This window comes from Cyanistes caeruleus, chromosome 1 (assembly GCF_971803275.1).
Source record: "Cyanistes caeruleus chromosome 1, bCyaCae1.hap1.1, whole genome shotgun sequence".
Classification (NCBI taxonomy): domain Eukaryota; kingdom Metazoa; phylum Chordata; class Aves; order Passeriformes; family Paridae; genus Cyanistes; species Cyanistes caeruleus.
In genome coordinates, this window is record NC_141701.1 from 50,629,563 (window position 1) to 50,653,928 (window position 24,366).

At 37.8% G+C, this 24,366-nt stretch overlaps 1 protein-coding gene across 2 annotated transcripts in view; it reads right to left on the bottom strand.

Moving 5' to 3' along the window:
* The window catches only part of LAMA1 (laminin subunit alpha 1), a 98,855-nt gene that overhangs the window by 56,205 nt on the left and 18,284 nt on the right, over nt 1–24,366 (bottom strand). For both annotated transcript variants that reach the window (XM_086892283.1, XM_086892291.1), the window contains exons 2-10: nt 21,842–22,012; nt 21,380–21,492; nt 14,290–14,532; nt 9,213–9,392; nt 6,353–6,442; nt 5,780–5,897; nt 4,540–4,718; nt 2,963–3,068; nt 2,316–2,476 (exon numbers count right to left, since the gene is read on the bottom strand). In XM_086892283.1, coding sequence (XP_086748409.1) covers nt 2,316–2,476; nt 2,963–3,068; nt 4,540–4,718; nt 5,780–5,897; nt 6,353–6,442; nt 9,213–9,392; nt 14,290–14,532; nt 21,380–21,492; nt 21,842–22,012 — 1,361 coding nt within the window. The remainder of the gene's footprint in view (nt 1–2,315; nt 2,477–2,962; nt 3,069–4,539; nt 4,719–5,779; nt 5,898–6,352; nt 6,443–9,212; nt 9,393–14,289; nt 14,533–21,379; nt 21,493–21,841; nt 22,013–24,366) is intronic.

Sequence of the window (24,366 nt, forward strand, 5' to 3'; positions counted from 1 at the left end):
AGAGATGTTCCACTCCTTTAGCTCCTTTCACTGGTCTTCTGTGCCATGCAAATTGGGTTGTTCAGAGCATACAGCTAAAAACTTCTTTCAGTTCAGAATTTACAGGGGAAAAATATCCAAAATGGTGCACCCAATATTTTTTTCTCGTAAAATTTGTGCAGCAAATATGTGGCTACTTCTTAAAACAAGTTTAGACAATTGCTGCTGACAGACAAACCAGCAGAGAAAATATTTGATAAATACCTGCAAAGCTGTGTAAATAGCAGATGTCCAGGGGCATTTCCACACACTAAGATACAGGACATCTAACTGCCAGGGGGCAAGATTCTGATAATGTCCTAGCTCTGTATCAGGACAAGACCTGGACACACACCACTCTCCAATCTCAGCCTTTGGTTTCAATTATGGGAAAACTTCACTACAAAGGCAAAAAGAACTTTACAGTGCACTTGACAAAGTTCCCTGATACATATGGTTAGGACACTAAGACTGCAAGGCATCCATGTGAAGCACAACTGTCTTAGTGTTTTGAGAAGGCCTCTACGAGCTCTGCATTGCCATGTGAAATGCAAAGCCTGTGGATCAAATTCTCCTTTCAGAAGCAGTTACCAGGATACCTTCCCTTCAGTCACAAGAATCACTCCAGATTGCAGTCTTAGATCAAATCTGGTCTTATGGAGCAAATTTCAGGCTTACCAAAGAGAAATCTGAGACTTTCAGCTGTCTTTCCTTCTGGAGCAGTGTCCGGGCATTCCAAGTTTACATAAAACTCTGCTAGACAGCCAGGTTATGTGTTTTTGTAAGCAAAATACAACCTGTGTTTGCAAAGCATATTAAAAATTTATGATCTCCAGTTCTCATTCAAAGGTTGAGGATGGCTGCTTCTATTCGTTCACATGTAAACTTGGGAAAAATCTCAGGCAAAGTGCCCCCTGAGATAATGAGATCTTTAAATCTTGGATTTTTACAGAAATAGTATTTGTAGGCTCTTCTCAGCTTTTTTTATTTATCAGTCTTCAGGATGGATTTGGATCACACATTTCATTGTTTAACATTACTAGACAGAAATCATTTATTTCTTAATGAAAAGTAAAAATCTTACCCAATGACTAGACCTCAAGAGATGTGTTTCAGGAAAGATTAAATATCACAAAATGCACTATATAAAAAAAACCAAAACCTTTTTCTACTGTGTTCACAGAGTCTGCAAAGTCTTAGAAATCCTGTCTCCTTCATTTGATATTTGGAGTGCCCAACTTTCCTCCTTTCATCTCCATAGGTGGTCCACTGACTAGAGACACTTTTTGTGGCCTAAAAATTCTGTGTGCCAGAATAGAGAATCGTACAGAATCGTGCTCACAGCAGCACTGAAAAGGGGCAGTTTCTAGTCCAGTTTATACCAAAATTTTCACTAGTTAGCTGCATTGGCTGATACAATTGATACCCCAGCTCAAAATCACATATCTCCTTTTTCATATTTAAATTGGAGATTGGAGCCATTTTTTTTTTTTTTCCAGAGTCTTGCTACTCATATAGGTTTGATTTTTTGGATCAGATAAATTATGCAAAAGGACTAAATTCTCAGAAGAATTTTCAAACACACCATGTTATCTTGGCTACTGTTCACTATCATATTTGGCAACAAATACATAAACTACTCATAAACTATTGAACATTTGGTTCAGAAAATTAAGTAACTTCTTTAAATATTAAAACAGTTTTGTAATAAAATTCAGTGGAATCTACAGCTACAAGAATTTTTAAGAGATTTGGATATTTACCAAAAAATAAAATGCTGCAAAACTGCTCTTTTTTTAAACATTTTTATGGTTTATATTTTGTAACTGAATAATTAAACCATATTTCATACATATGTCTAGTGCAAGTGTTCCAATAGTTCTTTCCAAACGCCTGCTGTTTCCTCACACAAAGCAGATGTTTTAAACACAACATTTGTTGACAAGCAATCAGTGGCTTTGAAGAGAAATATCAGCTGGTTCCTGAAACCAAACCCATCTAGGCACACTCACTCTCTGTGACTGCCTCACACATGTACAGGTTTTATTTCATTTCAATGTCAGTCTGGCCCATTATTACAGAAAATGTTTTATTATATAGAACTACTCAACATAGATAACCATACTTTTCAGTACAGAGAATAATTAGTAGTTTTAATTTCTAGGCTGTCAGGTGTACACCGGGTTACTTCTTATAAAGGAAGTGATTTCCCCAACTAATGATGTAATTTCACTATTAAAAAGGAGCTAATAAACCACAGATTCAGTGTTGAACAAAAATGGCAGTTTAGTACTCACTTTGCAAAGACAAGGCTCCGTGCATGGATCTTCATTAATGCTACCAACCAGGCTGCAGTTACAACGCAGGCAGTTTGGGTAGCCCCGATACCCAAATGCACAACGATCACATTTTTCTCCTGCATAACCTTCCCTGCACTGGCACTGGCCTGGCCAAGTCCCTTGAATAGCAAAAGTTTAAAAAAAAAAAAAATCAGAGCAGGCAACAGGCTGGATTCAAGTTGTCTCAGAGGGTATAAATAATTTAGTATTCCTTTATATTCCTTTTTTATTACACTCCATGTCATATTCCACAGATACTTGGCACAAGGTCAGTCTCACCATCTATTTTTCATATTTAAAGAATCAAATGCCCAGAAACTGCAGCAAAATTAATTTTGTGACAGCTGTAACAGCATTCACAAACAACAGTGTTAGATCTCAACAGCTCATATTGTTTTACACAGCAGGAGCCCACAGTCCCCACAGGAGAACACTTTTGAGACCTGACATACCTTAAAATCATAAAACTATGTTATGCCTTCCCAAAGATTTACCAGTGTTTTGAAGTGGTACCTAAAAGGCAACCATTTAAAGGTAGATGGTGTTTCCTCAAACTTCAGTGACCTACAGCCAGACTTGAGGCTTAGGGAAAAGGCACTCCTTACCACGCTGAGAGTCAGAATGGTGATCATCTTTAACACAGACAGAGCTGAGAGATCCAAACGGGTCACAGTCACAGGGATAGCAGGGGTGATCCTCATAGGGAGAAACCTACAAAATAAAAGTCCTCTGGTAAATTCTTAAATTATTTACTGGGAAAAGTAAAGTTACATCTGTTTCCTGTCTCCAACCACCAAAACTAAAAAGAATAAAGACTGGAAAAAGATAGTATGGGGTAATAGATAAAGGGACTAGTCTGACTTCAGACAGCAGAAGGATCAGGGGATTGCAGTCTAGAAAAAGCTTAAATGTGGGAACAAAAGCTGATCTTCAATAGTACCAAGATATAGTAACTGCTAATGGCTGGAAGCTGACACATTGAGCATAAATAGACTTTTTTTTTTAAAGTAACAGCAATTAACTACTGTGAAAGTTTGCCAAAAGATATGGAAGTGTTTAAGACAAGAGCAGATGCTTTTTGCAAAGATATTCTGGTTCAAAGAGGAAGGAAATTAAAGAACTCCTTGGCTCTGTGTTCAATGGAAAGACAGCTTATCTATTAATAAAGACTCTTTCTGATTTTATGATCTATAAATCTTTGAAATATAAGGCAGTGCAAATCATATGGCAAGATTTTATTTTTTTGCAGGGAAAATTGTCCTTTCAGGTGCTTCGGCTGTAAAGCATATCAGTAATGACCTCTAAATACACATTTAATGGCTATGAGTTGATTGAAGACCTTTCTTCAATGCTTCTTACAGCAACTCTAAAACAATCTCTGACTCAAACTTACTTTTTTGGATAAGCTGTACCTGCTGCCCAGCCATATTCCTATGGACTCACCCTTGCTCTTTGTACCAATTCATGCCAGATTTTTTAAGTATGGGTTTTTCAAAATATGCATGAAACTTCCAAAGCAAGACCATATGGAGCTGAAATTCAGTTCACAATGTCTCATTATACCTCTAAGACTGCAGTTATATGCAATATTAAGTTATATAAGTTCATATGTTTAACTCTGTCAGCCTCATCTTAACAAAGGTCTTGTGGAGTTTATGCCCTTTTTCCAAAGAGTGACAGTGGAAAGTACACTCAGAGAGGACAAGTTCTGCAACAATCATAAAAAGAAGAGCATTAAAAGAAGAGCAACATCTCATGAGCCAAAGATTCTGATCTTCGAGCTAGGTCCTTTTTAACATTGGTTAAAGTGGGCTGATACAGGATGGTTCACAATTTTGGCACTTTTGAACTTAAAGTGTAACTTTAATACTTTGATCCTTTTTAGATCTTATCCACAGGAGAAATGGGTTTCCTATAAGAACACGTACATCTCCACACTAGGATATCAAGTGTCATAATTTTCTTCTCCAGCAACTTGACCTGTCCTCCCACACATTTGGACAAGAATTTTGGTTTCTTCTCAAAGTTTTGGTGTTATGTCATTTACAAAAAAACCCCTCTATAGTTCTTAGCTATTCTGTAACTGATAAAAAACCAATATATTAATCACAATCAGCTGAAATAGGCATGATACCATGTTGTAATTCACCAAAACATTAGAATAGTATTTTCTAAATCTTACTTTGTGTGGTCTAAAATATCCATCAGCACACATTTCACAGTTGATCCCAGTAGTATGTTGAGTACAGTTTAAACACACACCACCTCCTATATACTGGCCATGAATATCCATGCTCCTTTTCTGATCTGCAATACTCTGGTTGTAATAACAATCTTCTGCTTTGTTATGACAGTTACATTCTGAGAAGAAATGGAAAATAAATAAATTTTTCTTCTTATTCACACTGTGTAACATTTCCTATAATACTGGCAATTTTCAAAGTTGAAAATGTAAGTAGAAGAACCTATCAATTCACCTCAAAAGTCTGTTTTCCCCTTTAACCATGCCACGTGCTTCATCAGATTTAATACACTATATTTCTTAGCAAGTAAGCAAATTTCAAAAGCACTCTTTTCATTTTAACAGCACTGTTTTTAGCAGTATTCTGGATACCCTACCAAGACAATCTTTTCAGGACTGCAGTGATGCATACAATTAGCATAACTGTTAATAACTGTTCCTTCTGTCCTCTGCATTACAGACGAAAACCTGCCAAATTCTTCTCTCAATTGTATTATAGACAAAATCTGAGAAGTCAACAAAGAAGTGCATAAGTATAAATTTTATTTAGTTTAAAGAGTGACATTATGACTTGTGCAAAGACTTCAGCTGAAAATACTTCTTTTCCATCTGGAACTTTAAATTTTATCCAATAGGTTCTTAATTGTCTGCAGCTTGTGCTATGCATTAGTAATGTGAAGTGAGAAAATGCACCAACGAGCCCTAGCAACAAATGCAGCCATACTGGCACAGCCTAAGTCAATCTATCAGACAATCTGAAGTTTACTTGGCCAATAAGAAATTTCTTTCAAAACATCTGTTATCAGAACAAAGTTCTTCATCTGACAAAATTTATGATCAATTGATTAAATCTGCATTTCAAGTAGCTAACAAAATGATTGATGCAAATCTGCTGGTTTCTACAGGAGTACAATAAATCCAGAAGTTCCTTTGAAAAAGAGACTCTGGAAGCTATACTGCATGACAACACCACTAGTCAAGGAGTCACACTGAGCAGATTATTGAAAAGCATCTGAACATTTATGATTAGAAGTAGATTCTCTACCTTTGAACAATCCCATGAAGACAGTTTATAGTTCCGGGTTTTTCTGGGGAATTAGTACAGATCTGTATGAAAGCAACCTCAAACAATAGAAGAGTAAGACTCCATGAAACTTTCTAGATGCCTGTGCATACTTACTCTCACATTTGTTCCCAGCAGAAAGGGTTCCCGGTCTCCAGGGTTTCTGGTGGTAGCCTGGACAGCACTTGTTACAGCTCTCTCCACATGTGTTGTGTTCACACTGGCACTGCAATTTCTAAGAATGAAAAGTCCGCTTTCTTGAAATATTTTTTAATGGATAATTTAATCAGTTTTGCCAAAAGTCTGCCCAATATCAATCTTACTCCAAAAAATGGCATGACCTACAAATACCCCACAAGTAGCACTGAACTGCTCTACCATGGTACATCAACAACTACGCAATAGCCTTTCCAGAACAGGAGAGGCAAATCTCCTGTGCTGCAAGACAGACTGTCTTGTGCCCTTTGAATTGTTTAAATTCAGTGTCAAAGAACAAGAGTTTACTTCAAGAAAGTTACACTACAAAACCCAGACATTGCTCTGAAAAAAAAGAAAAGAAAAATATAGCAAATAAGTTGTATGCATCATGAGATCTATTTTAGCTTCCTCTTTCTCATTCTCCTTAGGATTCTTTTTTTTAAATTTTAATTGGAAAAGTTGTTTTGCAAAAATAATGAGATTAAAGAATACCTTTGTGATTTCATCCAAAGGGCAGCTTCGAGCATGGCCATAACAAATACACATGCCACCAACAGAGATGTCCTTTATTGAATAGTAGTACTACAAAAAAACAAAGGTGAGAAAGGTGTATATGAAAGACATTTACATGCATTTACATTTCCCTGCCCTACTCTGCAAAATAAAATGCCAGCATTCAACTATTCTGTGTCTTGAAAAATAAAATAAATACTTGAAAATATTTGTCATTTGAGTAAACCTTCCATTTTTGCATTTCTTATTTTTCCCATCTTTTTCCCTCTTGGTATAAAACAGTAACAGACTTAACTTTTAAGTATGTATGTAAAATTCCTCAGCTTTGAGAAAGACTACCAAATTCAACCTCAGCCAAAATGTACATACCCAAAAAAAAATTTAAAAAATATAACCCACTTTTTTTTCACTTTACACACCATAAAGCATAAAAAATTGACATATTTTAGAGTCAGTCTGGGGACTAAGAGTATGCTTCCTTAAAATGGGAACTCTCCCTCCCTTAAAACCACCTTGCACACTCATTTCCAGACCAGCTTTTTGCTACTGCTGTGTAGCCAGTGAAATATTCTGTCCAAACTCTTAGTTTAAAAGTTGCGGATACAGCAGAATACTACCCATTAATACTACCAGGTGGTGAGCAAAAACAACATACATAAGGAAAGGATTTAATTTTCAAGGCAAAGAAGAGGCAGGAAATGACCATCTGGGTTCAGTTACAGCTGCAGTATCAACATGGTTGGCCTGTTTGTATCCTGGGAAGCATGTACTTCAGGGGAAAGAAAAAGAAACTCTTTTTGAGCATACTTCTAAGGGAAGAGTTCAACGATCTCAGACCTAGCAACCCTAATGTCAGCTGGTTCAGGAAGAGAGGTAGCCCTGGGTGGTCAGACATGCTGACTCCTGGACTATTATTTCTTTGAAGGCTCTTGGAGTTGGAACAAACTATCTTCTTTGATTTCATACTTATTTTTTTATGGTCTTAAATTTCTTATGTTCACTGTTTTGGGAGGATTTTTAATGTTATGGGCTTAAACTACTAAAATCATTCAGGGACTTATCATGAACAGTAAGTCCTAAACTACAAAGAAGGAGGTTCAGGCTGAGAAAGGAAGGGGATAAAAGTAGAATTTAATTTCTCACTCCCTGCTTCATCTCCTTTGTCTTATTTTCTGACAGTGCATGGCTCACAGCAGCTGTGTGCAGCTTGGATTTGAGTAAGAGACCAGTGATAATCAAATGCTACAGACAGAAATAAATAAAAAGAACACAGAAATAAAGGTGCTGTTGAACACTCAGAATCTGAATTGGCCATTTTTCAAGACTATGAACAGGAAACTAAACATAATTGGTGTCAACAACCATAGCAAAGTCTTCAAAGCCAATAAAAACAGCATCCAGAAAGCTGGAAGTGGTTATCTTTGTTGTAGCTGGTTGCTCAACAAAGCAAGACTCAAGGTGAGAGATCAGGATCTGGCCAGTATATGTAGTTTTCATGCAAAACTTCACTAAGCAGTGCTAGGTGGAGAAGTACTAAGCCCTGGATTGCAGAACTGTGTATGTTACAAAGCCAGTGGCAATGTTTGTTCTCCAAATTCTTGTTTCCCACCTGTATATTTGTATGATTCCACGTCAAACTTTTCTCTTTGAGGTGTATGTTCTGATATGCCAATATTATTGATAGATCCAAATACCAACCAGCCTGCTCTGTGGGAACATCTCACCTCCCAGACTGTGCATTTCCCTATTGCCAGCAAGGCACAGCTTGTCCAATTCCCTGCGCTCTTGCAGTCTCCATGCTAGCAATTCCCATCGACAGAAAATGCAAACCACCCAGATTTTACACTTTAAAGTGCTGCAGCTGAGTAGACACCTTGAAAGTACCCACCAATCCCTGACCAAATCCATGTTCCACCCTGCCTTCTGTACTCAGCTATCCAGACAGCACAAGGATTGCCTGTATCAGAGAAGCCACAAACTGCAGGAATCCTGTTGCTGCACAAGGGAGAGTTGCCTGCAGATGTTTCTCAGGAAAAAGAGCTACTACAAAGGAAGGGAAGGAGGAAACACTTCTCATGTTCTCCTATCCTCATCAGAAAGCATATTTTCACAGAAAAATTTGAAGCCTCTGAATGTGTTAACCTATGAGTCATAGGTAAATTAAGATGGTCAAAATGGCAAGATACAAAACAGAAATCCTGCAGAACTGTTTAGACTTCCATGCTGAATTTATGTGAGAACCTGAAGAGGTCAGCCTAAGTGCCTGAGGCTCAGTTTCCACAGTTTCAGTTTCAAATCCAGGAATCAGTTCATACTCTTGGAATCCTGTACAAACATTTTACATTAATTCATGGGCTCTAAACCAATTTATTATAACAGCCTTTAAAAAATGAAGAAAATTCTTGTAGGACATGAAAATTCCCAATAGCAGTGTTTTCAAATAGATATGTTTATGAACCACAGCACTGGGCCCTGAAATCCATGATACACCACAGAAAGAAAGTACTGCAGTGGTGTCAAGAGCAACCTCGAGTGGCATCTCCATCAGCCAAACCATATTTTGTATTTTGATGATAAAGCATTATAAACACTGCTCCTAGCACAAATCATTTACACAAACAAATAAAAATGAAACCAATAAAAACCATCTTGAAAAGCTTTTTCTAAAAGCTGTTTATGACAAGATAGTGTTGTTAATGGTGTCAAAGACAAATCATGAATTATTTAACAACCTATCAAAGCCACTCTGACAAGGATAAGTATTTCTCTTTCTCAAACAGGTCAGAATAGACTCTCCCATCAAGTTGTACTGAACACTATTTATGAACAATCAGCTTACCCTTCTGGTTACAATGGGGTCTAGCTCCTTAGGATCATTATGGCTGAGAGTCATGAGGTCAGCATTCAGAGTTCTAATGCGCTGCAGTCGCAGGCGAATGTATCTTGCAGAAGTAAATTCCAACAGCTTCTGTGAAGGATCATCAGCACTAGGCCTACCATTGATCAGTGACGTGTGAATCTGAAAGAAAGGAACATAATTGTGATTCATTTACCACAACAAACATTAGTCTGAGAAGCAAAACCACAGAACTTATCTTGTTTCCCAACAACTCAGGATGGTGACATGTTAAACTACCTGGAGTTCTTTCTATTTCCCCATTGTCTGTCTGCAGATAAAATTCCTGCTGCCTGACTCACACTGTTCTGAAACTGCCATTATCAGCTCATCACAGTCCCAAGTCTCCTGGGCTTTTATGGAGATAAAATAAGGAGAAAAACCAAGGTATAGCATCAAGGTGAGTCCCTAGGTCTTTCAGTCTCCCATCCTCTCCCTCACTGAGATGGAATATGTAACTCTGGCCATAAGCTCAGTTTTGTCCTTACAAATTTCTTCCCTGCAAATACAAAGATCTTATTACAAAGCATAATCTGGTCCACATTCTCAGTCTGGTGTCATTAATACTACACCTAGCAGTGACAGGGCTGCACAATCAGCAGGCAGTGGTAAGAGAATGCAGTGGAAAGCCACAACACAAATGACAACTGAAAGCAAGGGGCCGCCATCACAAACCCACTCATTTTCACCTACATCTTCCATGCAGAATTCCAGCTGGCCCAACTAAGATGACTTTTGGTATCAAAAGATTTTTCTGGCAGCAGCCCCTTCCTTCTTTCCAAAGCTACTTAGGAACACACAAGGATATAGTCCCCTATGACCATACAGTCCCTGCTCCATTTTATGTAAGAAACAGAAAAACAAGACTCTACCCTAGACAACAAACAAGTGTTCAACAGTTCACCTGGCCTCCATAACAAACAAAAGGTCATGTTTTGGGCTTGTCAGCTGCACTTCAGAGTGCATGACATATTCTCATCTATTAAGAACAATCTTGTCCCATATACTGCTCTTGAATTTATAGTTTCAACTTTGACTAGTAGTGTCAAATTATTCCCCTGAACATATCCCTACATGCTATAGATTTTTTTTATTATTATTATTTTTTAAAAAAACCTTAATTCTGTAATTATTCCCTAGAGAGTAACTGTGTTATTTAAAAGACATACAAACAGAGACCTATAAAGGAGGTCACATTCCCAAAATTATAATTTTGACATTTATTGATTAGCACCATTCCTTCTTAATATTCTAACACAGCATGTTCAAAGATTTCCAGTTTTACGATAGCCCATCCATTTTTCAATCTCAGAGTAACAGTTATGAAAACGAAAATGCTTCCCAGGTCTCATCCTGCAAATTAGCACTACCTGATAAAATATTCAGCTCTCATAGAAATACAGAGAATTCTTTTAATCCATTTTCTACGCTAAAGCAGGATTTACTAGAGTTTTTTAGATGCTTGACCAATCTATTTTCAAAGACCAGTGCTGGTGCTGACTTTACAACCCTCCAAGGCAATGTATGCCAGGCCTTTCCAGCTTTATTGTTAGAAATGCTCTTAATTGCAAAGCCATGTTTTCCCTCGTTGCAATTTCAGAACTCTTTTTGGATCCTGTCACAGATATGCAGAAGAGATTTTTCCTCTTTTTACCCATGTTTTATGCAACTGAAGACTGATTACCAGCATATCTCAGTCTGGTCTCTTCAGGTAAATTGGTTGTGATATATTCATTGAGAAATTATGTTTTCTGCTGGGAATTACAAGGCAGAATTGTTGGTCAAGTATTCAAATATCACTGCACTCCTTTTACTGAAAAGAATCAACACATATAGACTCAACTATAGATGAACACAACTTCAGCATGGGGCACCACATCCTACTCTCATCTACCCTTCAGTACACACATAGAATTTGCTGGGCTCACTGCAACCCTTTGATGTCCTCAGCAAAGAGAGCAGGACCCAACCATGGCACTGGAATTTCTAACACACTGTGTTTGCTTTTTATCACTTAGACACCGCAGATTTAAAGATCCAGAAAAGCCTGTCACAACCAATTTGCCTTACCTCCCATGTGTCACATGCCACTTCATTTTGCACCATCTTTCCTGCCTAAAATATAATCTCACTACTTGTAAGTAGCGTCTTCAAGTGATGAAATGCAAATTATGACTTTACTCTAAATTTAAAAGCTTGAACAGTAGAAATTCTATTGTCTAGAAATTCTTCTAGTAGAAACTCTATAATAATACACTTAAATATTTATGGACATTATAGAAGAATCTTAATAAGCAGAAAAAGGGAGAAACAGAAGGGATACTGACTAAGATACTACAGAAGAAATATGATTCTCCTTGCACACTTAAATTTGGTTAATATATTGCTTATATAAGTTTACACCCTGATATTTCTGCCTTATGTATTTTTGTCTTACTTGTCATTCATCATTCAAGACCATTTCAAATAACTGCAGCTTAAGCCCTGCAACTCATCATGAGTCCTAAATTGATCATGTAAGTTGCAGGAAGCAGATCTTCATGCTGCATAGATCAGACAAAAAACAGAACTTATAGTTGAACAGCTACATGTCTTCAAACCTGAGAAAAATCTAGCAGCCAAACCGCCAAAATGCCAGATTTGGAAAAAAAAAAAAAAAAAAAGTTATCAATGGCACCCATATTTAGATATGTGTCTTCTTACCCTAGTAGTTATTCCACATCAAGACACTCCAAGCTGATGGCAGAGAACTGGGATGCTAGCAAATGCTGGATACAAGGCAGGCATTTACAGACATCAGCTGTTTTGCAAGGCTATTCTTAAGTTCAACAGATTGGCCAGAACACATTACAAAGCCCTAAATACATGTATTTTCCAGAGTTCCAAGATTCACTAATGCACGTTGTGAGACATTACATGCAGGCAGTATTCCTGTCTGACAGACAATCCAGTTACAAATGAGCGGCCTGTCCTTTGTGAATGACAGCTTTTATGCATGTGTGTTTATCTGCTGGAGAGCAGGAATAGTCCCCAGAGGGATCTGGACTGGCTGGATTGTTGGGCTGAGGCCAGTTGGATGAAGTTCAACAAGGTCAAGTGCTGAGTCCTGCCCTTGGGTCACAACAACCCCAGGCCATGCTACAGGCTGGGGTGGAGCAGCTGGAAAGCTGCCCAGCAGAAAAGATGCTGGAGGTGCTGAACATGAGCCAGCTGTGCCCAGGTGGCCATGAAGGCCAATGGCATCCTGGCCTGGATCAGAAATAGTGCGGCCAGCAGGAGCAGGGCAGCAACTGTCCCCCTGTACTGGGCACTGCTGAGGTTGTGCTTCAAATCCTGTGTCCAGGTCTGGGCCCCTCAGTACAGGAAGGACATTGAGGGGCTGGAACGTGTCCAGGAAGGGGCAAGCAAGGCTGTTGAAGGGTCTGGAGCATGATTCCTATGAGGAGCAGCTGAGGGAGCTGGGGGTGTTGAGCCTGGAGAAAAGGAGGCTCAGGGGTGACTTTATCACTCCATAACCTGACAGAAGGTTGTAGCCAGATTGGACTCAGCCTCTTCTCTCAGGCATCAAGTGATAGAACATAGAACAAGAGGAAATAGCCTCAGATTGTGCCAAGGGAGTTTTAGGTGGGAAACTAGAAAAGTTTTTTGCAAAGATAGGATTGTCAAGCGTTGGAGAAGGCTGCCCAGGGAAGTGATGGAATCACCATCCCTGGAGGGACATGTAGATGTGTCACTCTAAGAACATGGTTTAGGGTGAAGTTGGCAGGGCCAAGCTCATATTGTAGGACTCAATGACCTTAATCCTTACTGGTAGGACTAATAGTTGGACTCAACAACCATAAAAGTATTTTCCAACCCAAAAGATTCTGTGAGTCTCCGTAGTAGACAGAAATTTAATTCTGCCACTTTAGTTGTTATGTTTTTTCTATCACTGTACTCAGAAAAAAATGTAGTGTTTTGGATAGTGTAAACCAATTAATTATGAAAAAAATGTCGCTAAATTGAATTTCTGGCATACCTGGAACTGGAGCTCTATGGCCTACTAAAGGTACATTACAAGCAGCACTGTTCCTATACAGTCAGCCTAAGGGTTTTCTGGTTAATTGTGTGGAGAGACAGGTTTAGGTTTCTTTGTTCCATCTGATCTGTTGGTTCTATGTTGATTAAATGTTGATCATATACTCACAACACTGCAATAAACATTTTATTAAAGTAAACGTGGCTCTACATTACTGAATTTCACTGTGGTTTCTTTTCTTACTGTTGGTTTTAATTTTACGTGAATGGCTACGTACAGCCCAAGTCCTTTTTTCTAACCAAGAAATAAAAACATATTGATTTCTATGAAGCTAGGAGTTACTAGCATTCTCCACGGGATAACGCCACACTTATTATCACAGTCATACATTATAGCATTCACGATGGAATAACCACTGCTTTAATGTATCGTTTCATTATGTGTCTGCCTCTTCGTAATAAATTACACAAGCACCATGAATAGAGTTTGTTAAAAGAAAGAACAATCAACAGCAAGACTGCACAACTCGTAGCCCTTTTAATTATGCTACATCCTTGAAACAATGCCAAGGCTTGTTTAGGAGTTCCAGCTGTGCCGAGCACTTCAACAGTGTTTGCAGCTTTATCTCACACAACCAGGTGTTCCTAACACAGGAGTTTTCTCTACTAAATGAAAAAGCTGGCAGAACACAGAGCCTCTGTTACAGTTTTTCAGGATAAAGGAACTAATAATTCACAGCTAATTGCTACCATCAAATTATATGGAAAGAGAGAACAAAGAGTTTAGTAATGGGAACACATAGAGCCAAAGACACATTTTATCCCAACATTTAGAAGTTCGTTGTACTAGTACGTGATGTAAAGATAATGTTATTAAAAAAGAAAAACAGATGATTTGGTATTGCTGAGGGTGATGAACTCTGGAACTGCAGTTCAAATGTTTTCAAATTGCTATCATTCCATGTTCTTGCTCACAAACTGCAACTACAAAAACAAAAGATACCTCTCCGTGTTCCAGGGGAACTAGCCTGGAATAATAGGAGGTGCAGATCACTTCATCATCTCTCTTGTAAGTTGGGGGCCCAATTCTTGGTGTAATATTGTAACGAGTTAAACATTCAGTATCACTAATTGCATAGTACTGCCATGGACTGAACTCTGTGCCATCTATGGAGCGTTCCAAAATCCAGTTTCCAGGTCGTGGAGCATTAGCAGCTTTGATGATGACATATGCAACTTGAAAGACCTGAAAAAAATGCAAGAAGAAAATTTTAACACTTCATAGTACTGTAAGAAAACACCAGAAGCCAAAGGGATAGTATATTTATATTTTAAAACCAATATATGTTTTGCCTGAGGAGAGGTAAAATTTGGTACAGTAACTCTGGATAAATGTTTTCCACAAACATTTGATAAGAGGTCCATCTAACTGTGTCTAGGGCATCAGTCTGTGCTGATGTAATAGCTGAAATCTGTATCTGTTCTTCACATTTCAGGATTAGATGGGTATAACAATCTGGGGGAAACGTTCAGCTTTTCCAAACCACTGAGGGCTTAAAAAAACCTGGGGTTTGGTAGGGTTCTCTTGTTTGGTTTTTTTTTTGTGCTTGGTTATTTGTTTTTGTGGGTTTTTCCAGTAAACATAGCCAAAAAAACTCTTTGGTTTACAGTTTAGTAGGGAACGTAATCATCTCTGTAATAGCATTTCTGATAAAGTTTTTACTCCCTATGTTAAAAACCCCTCTGCACTACAATTTCATCCTGTGTTAAAGTCATTTCAGCAGAAGACTACTTATAGACACTGCTAAAAATACAGAGACAAATAAGCTGTATGTGACAAAAACAAGCATGATAAAATAGCTAACATTCTTAAGTAAGGTTAAGAGGTATATGAGCTATACAACTCAAAGTGAAATCCCCTTGCACACAACAGGACTGCTCAGCACTTCTGTGAGTAGGCAGGGCAGTAATTAAGTTCCTATCACCTTTTAAATTACCTTGTCATGGCAGCCAGATAACCTGCACTGGTCCCCAACTCGCTAGAGCATCAGACATGACCACTGAAGTGCACCTACTGCAAAGCCACCATGTTCTCCCTGACCCAGGACCTGCTACATCACCTCACTTCAAAAGGCTGCATTTGCAAATTCATAAGATTTCTATAAAGGATTTTAATGTTTTGTATACACTGGAGTAACAAGCCACGTTTAGATGAAAGAAAAACTCTATTATTCAACCATCACAGAGAAATGTATTTCCACTTGAGCAGACTGCCTGGTCAGCTGCTATTATCATCATAATTCCTGCCTGCATGTGCAGCATTAATACTGTGCTGAGCTCCAATCTGGCTGCAATCAGTTCTTCCATACATTCTAAATTTTAATTTTTAGGCTTTTTTCCTTTTTTGCAATACAGATTAAGAGCAAGAACAATACTTGCCACATGAAAGCAGGTTTTGATTTTGCCAAACGGGGGAAGGAAATAAACTCACAAAGATAAATAGTAGCTGCATTGTTTATGCAATCCAGACAACTACTTTTGAAACAAACATTGTTTAAGTGAACAAAGCTTTGATTAGGAGATCTTGCACACATGAGAAGGAAAAAAAATATTGGTGATACTTATCTTCAAATGATTTACTACATATTATACCTTTTAAAAAGTAAAACAATCTTACTTTTTTATTAAAAAAACAGATATAACTTAAACTAAAATATTCACTTGGTTTGACTTTCTTTACAGGCATTTCAGTTTTATCCTATTAAACGTCAGTCAGATACAAATAGAACATTTCTAGTTGTTGCAATAAACATGAAAATTTGCAGAAAATGAGGATTTTACTGTGACCTTTCAGCAGTGCAAGCAGATGCAGGCAAAAGGAGAAGCCAGCTCACACGTCAGTCAGTCTTAGAAATAAAAGTTCTCTGGGGTCTGTGAATCCTCTTATTTTACATAATCTTAAAATTTGATCAGTGCTAAATGAATATCAAGAGTTATAATCCAGCTTCCATGAAGAGAAGAGTGCCTTTTAAATAAAACCTACATCATGCCAACAACCTCCAACTGAAAAATAAAAGCCAAAATACAGGGTTTTAAAGATATAAAGTACATCATTTGGGCAGACTTCAAGCCAAACAACTATATACTCCCTGCACACAACCTGGACTTGATTGATTCAGTTAGTGGTATTGAGTTCTGCATTCAGTTACGGCCAAGCAGAATCTGATGTATCATCATTTCAGTACCCAAAACTTGTATAGTACAGAAGTTGCTTGTATGGGTATTTTCTCCATCATAGATGAGAACTTCACAAAACTATTAAAACTAGAGAAGTTTTATTGACTGGCTTAGAAATAACTATGCACTTCCAAGTTCCTTTGAAGTCAGTAATATTTCTCAAATGCATAAAAGATGCAAGACTGGAACCCAAACCTTTTTTAAATACCATGGTAAAAAAATCTCCCTTAAAAACTCTCATATGTCCTTTATTTATTTTTCTCTCTGCCTGCTCTCATCAACTAAACTGCTTCCCTACTTATTACACAGTTGGCTGAACAACAAATGATCTACTTTTGATTACATTGAGATTTTTCAAGACCCATTATAGTCTGCAGCTGATGTGGCTAGTTTTAAATCCAGTTCCAACTAGTAACAACAAGCTATCCTTCATCACAAACTAACTGCTGCAGTAAAAGGTATTCACAAGAGTATGCAGGTTAAACTTATTTCAATTATCAAGTTCCTTGGTGAGGGAGGAATGGAGGGAAAAGACAGTTAAATATTAACATTTTCACAGCAACTGTGCAAAAATTCAATGCACAATTCAAAAAATTAAGTTTGTCAACGCTTTTATTCACACACGTAGCTCACAGGTATCCCCCTTTACTTCACAGATAAATTCACAGGAAAATGAATATCAATAACTTCAGGAAAATTTGTCAGCCCCTAAAATAATAAAGGTTAAATAAATAAGTAAATAAAGGATTTTGATTAAATGTTCTCAGATTCAAGAAATCACAAGACAACCTACCAGGAGGAGCTTTGTTCTCAGCGATTTTATTTCCAAGTAAGGAAATGAAGCTGGAGGAAGGAACCAAGGTGTTTATAGATGAAGATGTTTTAAAGTGTGTCTGTAGGTAGGGGTTTTGCAGACCTCCTATCCCACAGCCTCTGCAACCCATAATAGGCCCAGAAATCCATGTAATACAAACTGATTTTCCTTTGAGCACTTTTTTTTTTAAAAAAAGAATTTGACTTTTTCAAGTGCTTCAAGTTTGAACATCACCAAAGGCAATTTCTTATCACTTTCCACATTCATTCAGTGCCAACCAACCAGCCACATTATAAACCTGAGCAAGAGCTAATGAATTGTATATTTTAATTTGACTATATCACTTTCTCAGAACTAATTTCCTTATTGGACTACAAGGATAAAAAGAGCAAGTCAAAGCAAGTTAGCAATTCCCAAGCCATATATTAAAAGTGTCATTTTACACACATTTTAATCCTGATTGTTAAGATCAGCCAAATAAACTTGTACTAAAAAACCCCTCTTTTTTATAGCTGGAATGCAAACAAAACAAGAAATTTCTGCTTTAATTAGACTTTCTAAAAACCTTGTTTCCTTGAATGCAGATCCAGCAACACCAAGTGCATCATTCTTAAATACTCTCAAAGAGTAGAAGACTAGATGAATGAATGTATATCAGCTTATATTGTTTATAGAAATATCTTTTTAAGAGATAAAGAGCGCTTCATGCTGTTAGATACTGTGAACCCTAGCAATTGTTTGCAACATTTTGCTCTGACAATTCTGGGACGTTAAAAGTACAAAATCCAGCAGAACTTCTAGTCTCATCAATTATCTTTAAGATTTTGATTCATTATGTGCAAACATTAATTTGGAATAGAAGGAAAATTCATTTTACTCAAGAATTTTATTGTAAGAATGTGCAGATGAACACCCTGAATCTTGCATCAGCAGTTTTACAAAGTCACAAAAGGCTTTTAAGGAAGTTTGCCACATACAGTAAATTAGCATTAGTCCTAATTAGCATTAGTAAAGTCAAGAGAATAGCATTTTTTTACATCAGCAAACCATGTATCTTTACAGAAACCTGTTCTTGCCAGTTGATTTCAAGATGAAAGCTCTGGAAAAATCCTATTATAATATTTACATTCTTTTTTACTTTGTAATAGCAGAAACTATAAATTACTCTTAATTCAACTTCCGAGTGGTAATCCAGTGGTAAATCATAGAATTCATGAGCTGTGACTTAATAAGAAGTGTTTTCTCAATTTAATACTATGGCTCTTCCAAGAAGAACTAGTCTTGCTTTACAATTCAAGAACTTTTTGATATACAAACATCTGCCTTTCTGCTCAACCAAATGTACAGAGTACATTTAAATACCTTTAGAAGTCCGGAGCATGGTAATAGAACTGAGGTAAGTAGTCTTTGTTTAATGGTGTCACAGAGTAATATTTTACAGCTGGCTCAATCACACCACTAGAATGTATCACAGACAGGATTTATTAGAATTGTAATTCCACAGCACAATTGCCCAGAGGAGTCAAACTTGGGCAAAGAACCCACTGTTTTTATAGAAAACCACTGCTGTGTATTTTGTTTCTGTAGAACTACCAGCGTAGGAAGCACAAGGTCATAAATCAAATCTTAGTGTCTTGTACATCAATCCTACACCTCATTGCTACACTACTCTTTCCCCAGTTCTGGATCATTGCCATACATTTAATGGAAAAGAGGAGGAGGCGGCAGTGGTGTCCGGTGTGGGAAGGAAAGACTATCATACATGTGGATCCTGGAGAGACTGAAAGGCACACTCGAATAAATGTACCTAGTTGTCGTGATATATATGAGCTAGAAAATCATGACATAAGCACTCACTATCCTTATAAAATGCTGTATTAGCTATAAATAGCACAGATTCTGCAAAGGAAAAAGATAAAAACAGCAATTTCAATGCTGATTTTATTAGCCAGCCCTCTTTTCTCACTGAGATCCCATCAAGCTACTCTGCAGTACAGCTGACTAAATAGACTAAGAACAAGGTAGAATATTAGCTAAAAAAAATCCTCTATTCACTTCAACTTGAAGCCAAGAGATGAATACAGCCATAGAAGTTCACCTAGGGAAATTGGAGTGAAGTTCTGTGTATCTTTCCCATATTTTCCAGCCAAGAGTATGTTTCAGCACTTACCAACCCAACTGCTTGGACTATACCTCTAAACTGTACGTTGGTAATAATCTTAAGAAACAATTGATTCTTCTTAGCCCTAGAACTTCTGATAATTGCACAAAAAGACTCATAAATAATGACCAGATTTTTAATATCACAATAAGGTGTGAATATATTCTATACTCCAGCAAGGAAAGTTAAAGGATTTATTTACTTTAATACGTTTCTTGACAGATTGAATGCACAATGCTTGGAATATAAAAAAAAAGTATGGATGATGGAGTTATACTGAACACAGGTACTGACTTTCAGGAATACTTTTACAGGTCCTATTTTAAGTAATTCTGAAACAAATGTATGAAGTAAACAATTACTAAAATCACTAAGGTTCTCCATATGCTTTTGTGTTTTCTTTACTTGTGCTGACTCGTTTAAAGTCCAACTCAGCTCTAATAACTCACTGACTTCAAGCTATCTCTATTAACCAAATCCTTTCTCACAGAGCAGTAATTTATATTCAGTTTGCATAGCCCTAGATGCCTTCTCTCTCTAAAACTCTCTAGGGAAAACACAGAAGAAAGGCCCCTTAGGGGAAACTTTTCAAATCAAATTAGTGAAACTGAGCATGGGTCAGGAGAGCAAAGATATGTATTTGTTGAAACATCAACAGCACTAAGGCTGAAGAATAAATGATTCAGAGAGCAGCTCAGTTGGTCTGTTTCCAAAGTGAAATTGTTCTAGGAGGATAAAAACTAAGGCATCCCCTCCTCCTTCATTTTTCCTTCCTGTTTGTCCATTTACAAACCAAACAAAAAGCTAACTCTTCAAAGAACACGAAAATCCTATCCAAACCTTCTGTCACTGACAAAAGACACCCTGTGATTATTTTTCTAACAGTTCTGCTTTCTAATTAAAGAGCAAACTAGGCACTTACTTAATCTATGCTTTATTTGAAAACATCAAAGATAAACGTTCTGTTTTAATCTTTAAAGTAACTTTTAATCAGGGTCTAGAGATTCTGCAAAACCTTCTTACCAATTCTACACCTCAAGTGTGCACTTCTCAGTAAGTAAAAAACTGCTTCTTTCAGAGTTTGGAGGCATCCCCCTATTAGTAGGGAATGGTTGAGCTCCGATTTTCAAACAATTTAGGTAGTCCAGCACATAGATCTATTCACAGCAAAACAAGAAAAAGCCAAGAAAAATAATTTCTTTACCAATTATTTTGTCTTTTCTTGGAGCCAGGTAGGAGACTTCTGATTCTCATATTTCTAACAAACAAATAAACTAGCAAATGCCCCGTACAGTTTACCATGCTCCTGTCTCAGAATGATAAATCCCTCCAAGTTTGACCATACAGAGTGGCCAAAACAGAGGAACCAATTTTTGCCCAGACAGTTTCAGACTCCTCACACAAATCCCTGTTTCAGAAATTTAAAGCCTAACTCTGCAGAACAGCAGATAGCAAAAGTTCCTAGAAGATATAGTTTAGAACATTATTTTTTTCCAGTGCTCCTGCCAGCAGGATGATGATCAAAATCAGTCAGATGTGCCCTCACAAATAAAATGTGTGCTTTGGCCAATACCCTGAAAACACTGCTGTTTAAAAATGAGTTCTTGAAAACACAGACTTCAAGTAACTTTTAAGAAATAAAAGGTGGAGGAAAACAGTATCATAGGACTATGGGGAAAAGACAAAAGGGTGAGGCAGAGGAAAGTTACCAAGACAAAGGAATTGGTACAAATGGAATTGGTTACCAAGACTGAAAGAACATGGATGAGAATTTTTGCTAAAAACTATTTTTGTTTTATCTAAACACAGAAGAGCTGCAATTAATTTGTATTGGCTTGTATCCTACATCCATTTAATGACACTCATATAAATGTTACTCACCTGCCTTAAATCCAAGGTGATGGTGACCCAGTGGTATTGCCTTCCATTCTGAATGCTGGGACTCTGCCACCAGTTATTGGTACCATCAATTGCACTGGAAATTGGGTGCTGCTCTGTTTCAAAGCAAAATAATTAAACATCTCTTGAAAATTAATCTCACTGCATTTTTCTGACCTAGCACATTTGTTTCACATGAAGCACAGTCTCCTCCTGTCATGAAGAAGTAAAAGCTGAAATCTGCCCTCAGACAAAAAGGTGGTCACTGGATCTTGCAGTGCTCGGTGGTGATACACGGTGCTCTCATTTTGTCAGCCCTTTGCTCCAAGGCGATTGCACTCACATAACAGAGACACTAAAACTAAAATACATTTGACTCCAATGCACTCTGTATTCAAGAGCAAGGGTTAAAAAAGAAGACACAAACTCATGAAACAAACAAAACCCAAAACGCGTGAAGCTTGCCTTTGGGATTGGCACTGTGACGGTCACAGACGCGGCACTGGGCGTTGCGCAAGGGCCGTCCGGGGACGTGCTCCACCAGTTTGCAGAACATCTCTGGTCCCTTCTCCCCACAGGTGGCATTGGTGGAGATGTGAGCATTGCTGGCCAGGTTCAAAATGGCTGGAAACAGGCCTTGAAAGAAATAATGTTTATCAGCCACATTGTAAGGCATGCAAAGATGGCATCCTGACAGCAGAATCCCTGTTATTTCACTCCACGTTTGGATGCTTCATGCTGAGGAGCACAAGAGCTTGCCAACCAACTCTCCCAGTTACTAAACCTTCCCTTACATAGTGAATTGATCAAAACCTGTGGGGCAGCTGGCCCACTGCCAGAATCAAAGAGGGTTTGTAGAGCACACACTCAGCCGGTGTGGAAAATGGTGTTTAACACAAACTCTGCAGCAGCAACACCACTGGCCTGAGCAGGACACTCCAGACTTGGAAGATTTAAGGACTGAACTTTAGACCTTTGCTACAAGCTTCTTCTGCAGTCTCTGTAAAGTCTAAGGGATACTTTGCTTGCCACTTATTAATCTTTACACAAACACTTCACTGTACTTTAAAATAGTTTTGCTCTTGTATACTGGAATAATGTAACAACAGACTAAGTTTCAAGATTACAGCTACCAGACCAAGAATCCTTTGCTTTTTCTAAAAGGAGTAAAGTTTTACTTTGGTTTGAAGGCTACTGATAAAATTTCTAGAATACTGTATGTGACAGAAGTTAAGCACAGTTTCTCAATCAGCTTCCCGCTGTCCCTCATTTGCTAAAAAGCTTTTATTTCTTGCATGGTTATGGTGTAACAGAGATGCTCCATTTCCACTCAGAAGTAACTCCGAAAAAAGGAATTTTGGAAAGAGGAGTCCTGTCTTCAGAGATTAAACCCAGTGGAATAAAATCAAAGCTAGAGCCTTATATGGCACATTAAAAATGCCACAAGAATTGCTAGTGTCACAATAGTAAGGTATTAAAACCTCATTTTTCTTCTGTTAAAAGGAAATCTGAAAAAAAAAATAAAAATCAGACCATGTTTGCAAAAATATATGCTTATTCTACTAGTAAAACTGTATGAATTCTTTTACTTCATTATCCACAATATACATCAAAAGAGACCACAATATTAAAGTTTTGCTTTCCTTAGCTGTTTATACATATAAATATCTCAAAGATGGGTGCCAAGAGGATGGTTCCAGGCTCTTTTCAGCACTCTTCAGCAACAGGACAAGGAGAAATGGCCATAAACTAAAACAGAAGTTTCACCTCAATATGAGGAAGAACTTCTTCACAGCGAGGGTGGCAGCTGCCCAGGGGGGTCATGGAGTCTACAGAGGGAGACATTCAAAACCCACCTGAACAAGTTCCTGTGTAACCTGCTCAGGATGACCCTGCCTTGGCAGCATCATTGGAACAAATGTTCTCCAGAAGTCCCTTCCAAGCCTAACAATTCTGTGATTTAACAAGGCTACATTCAATATTCCTTTGAAGTGTCTTTGCCTAGTAATTTTATTACCCTAGAAAGCCTGGAGAAAAGTTTCAGTGTTATTTAACACTTGCCTATTGGAAATTTGGCTAAATCCTAATCCTCTGCACCACCATATGAACAACAGTATGTTTTCAATTGTGCTATACTTGAAATTTAATAGGAGGGAGATGGAGATTATTTTTTTTTATAATCCTGGCTTCACTTGTGTTAAACCCAGGCTAGGTCAGATGCCTTGTTCTCATTACACCTAAATCTGATGCAGATGAGGATGCTGAAGACATCCTAATGACTACTCTAGTAAGGCTCTTCTGCCAGTCTTCTGCTCAGGCTTCCCTCACCTTGAGCAGTATATCTCCAGATGTAAAGCTGGAGCCAAAGAAGAAAGGCTGCTCTGTTTTCCTACTTGACAAGAAAGACCAGTGGTGGAAGAAGGTATCTTTTTTAACACTGCTTTCCAAAGATATAAAATCTTTCTTATTCACTATTAATTTCTGTGCATGCAGGGGTCTACTAGCCTGTCTTCAATGGCTATCCATTACTTCCTGGGTCACCCATTACCTTCATTCACACAGTAGCCCTGCCATTTCTTTCCAATGTCATTTGCTAATTTGCCTCCAATAACCTTCAGTCAACAGACTTGTACCAAAGGAATTGCAACGCTATCTCATGATGAGTTTTCTGGGTCCCACAGAGATAAAGAACCTTTCAATCCAAGTGAGTTGCACTGGAGTTTTGTCCCATGATACAAATAAAAAGCAAGAGGTTGTCAGCTTTGTCCTGCAAGGACATCTCTTCAAATCCTAGTTGACCAGGTTCACCACTGAATCTCTTTGCCACAATTAAATTTTTAGGCAAACTGCAGAGGTGAAGCCATGGATTTCAGGGAAGCTTAAGAATAGTGTACAAGATGATTTATCAGGCAACAAAAGCATCTGCAACAAATGAAATTGAAAAAAAGGCAAATTTCAAATAAATGAGTTGCATCTTCGAAGAACATGGC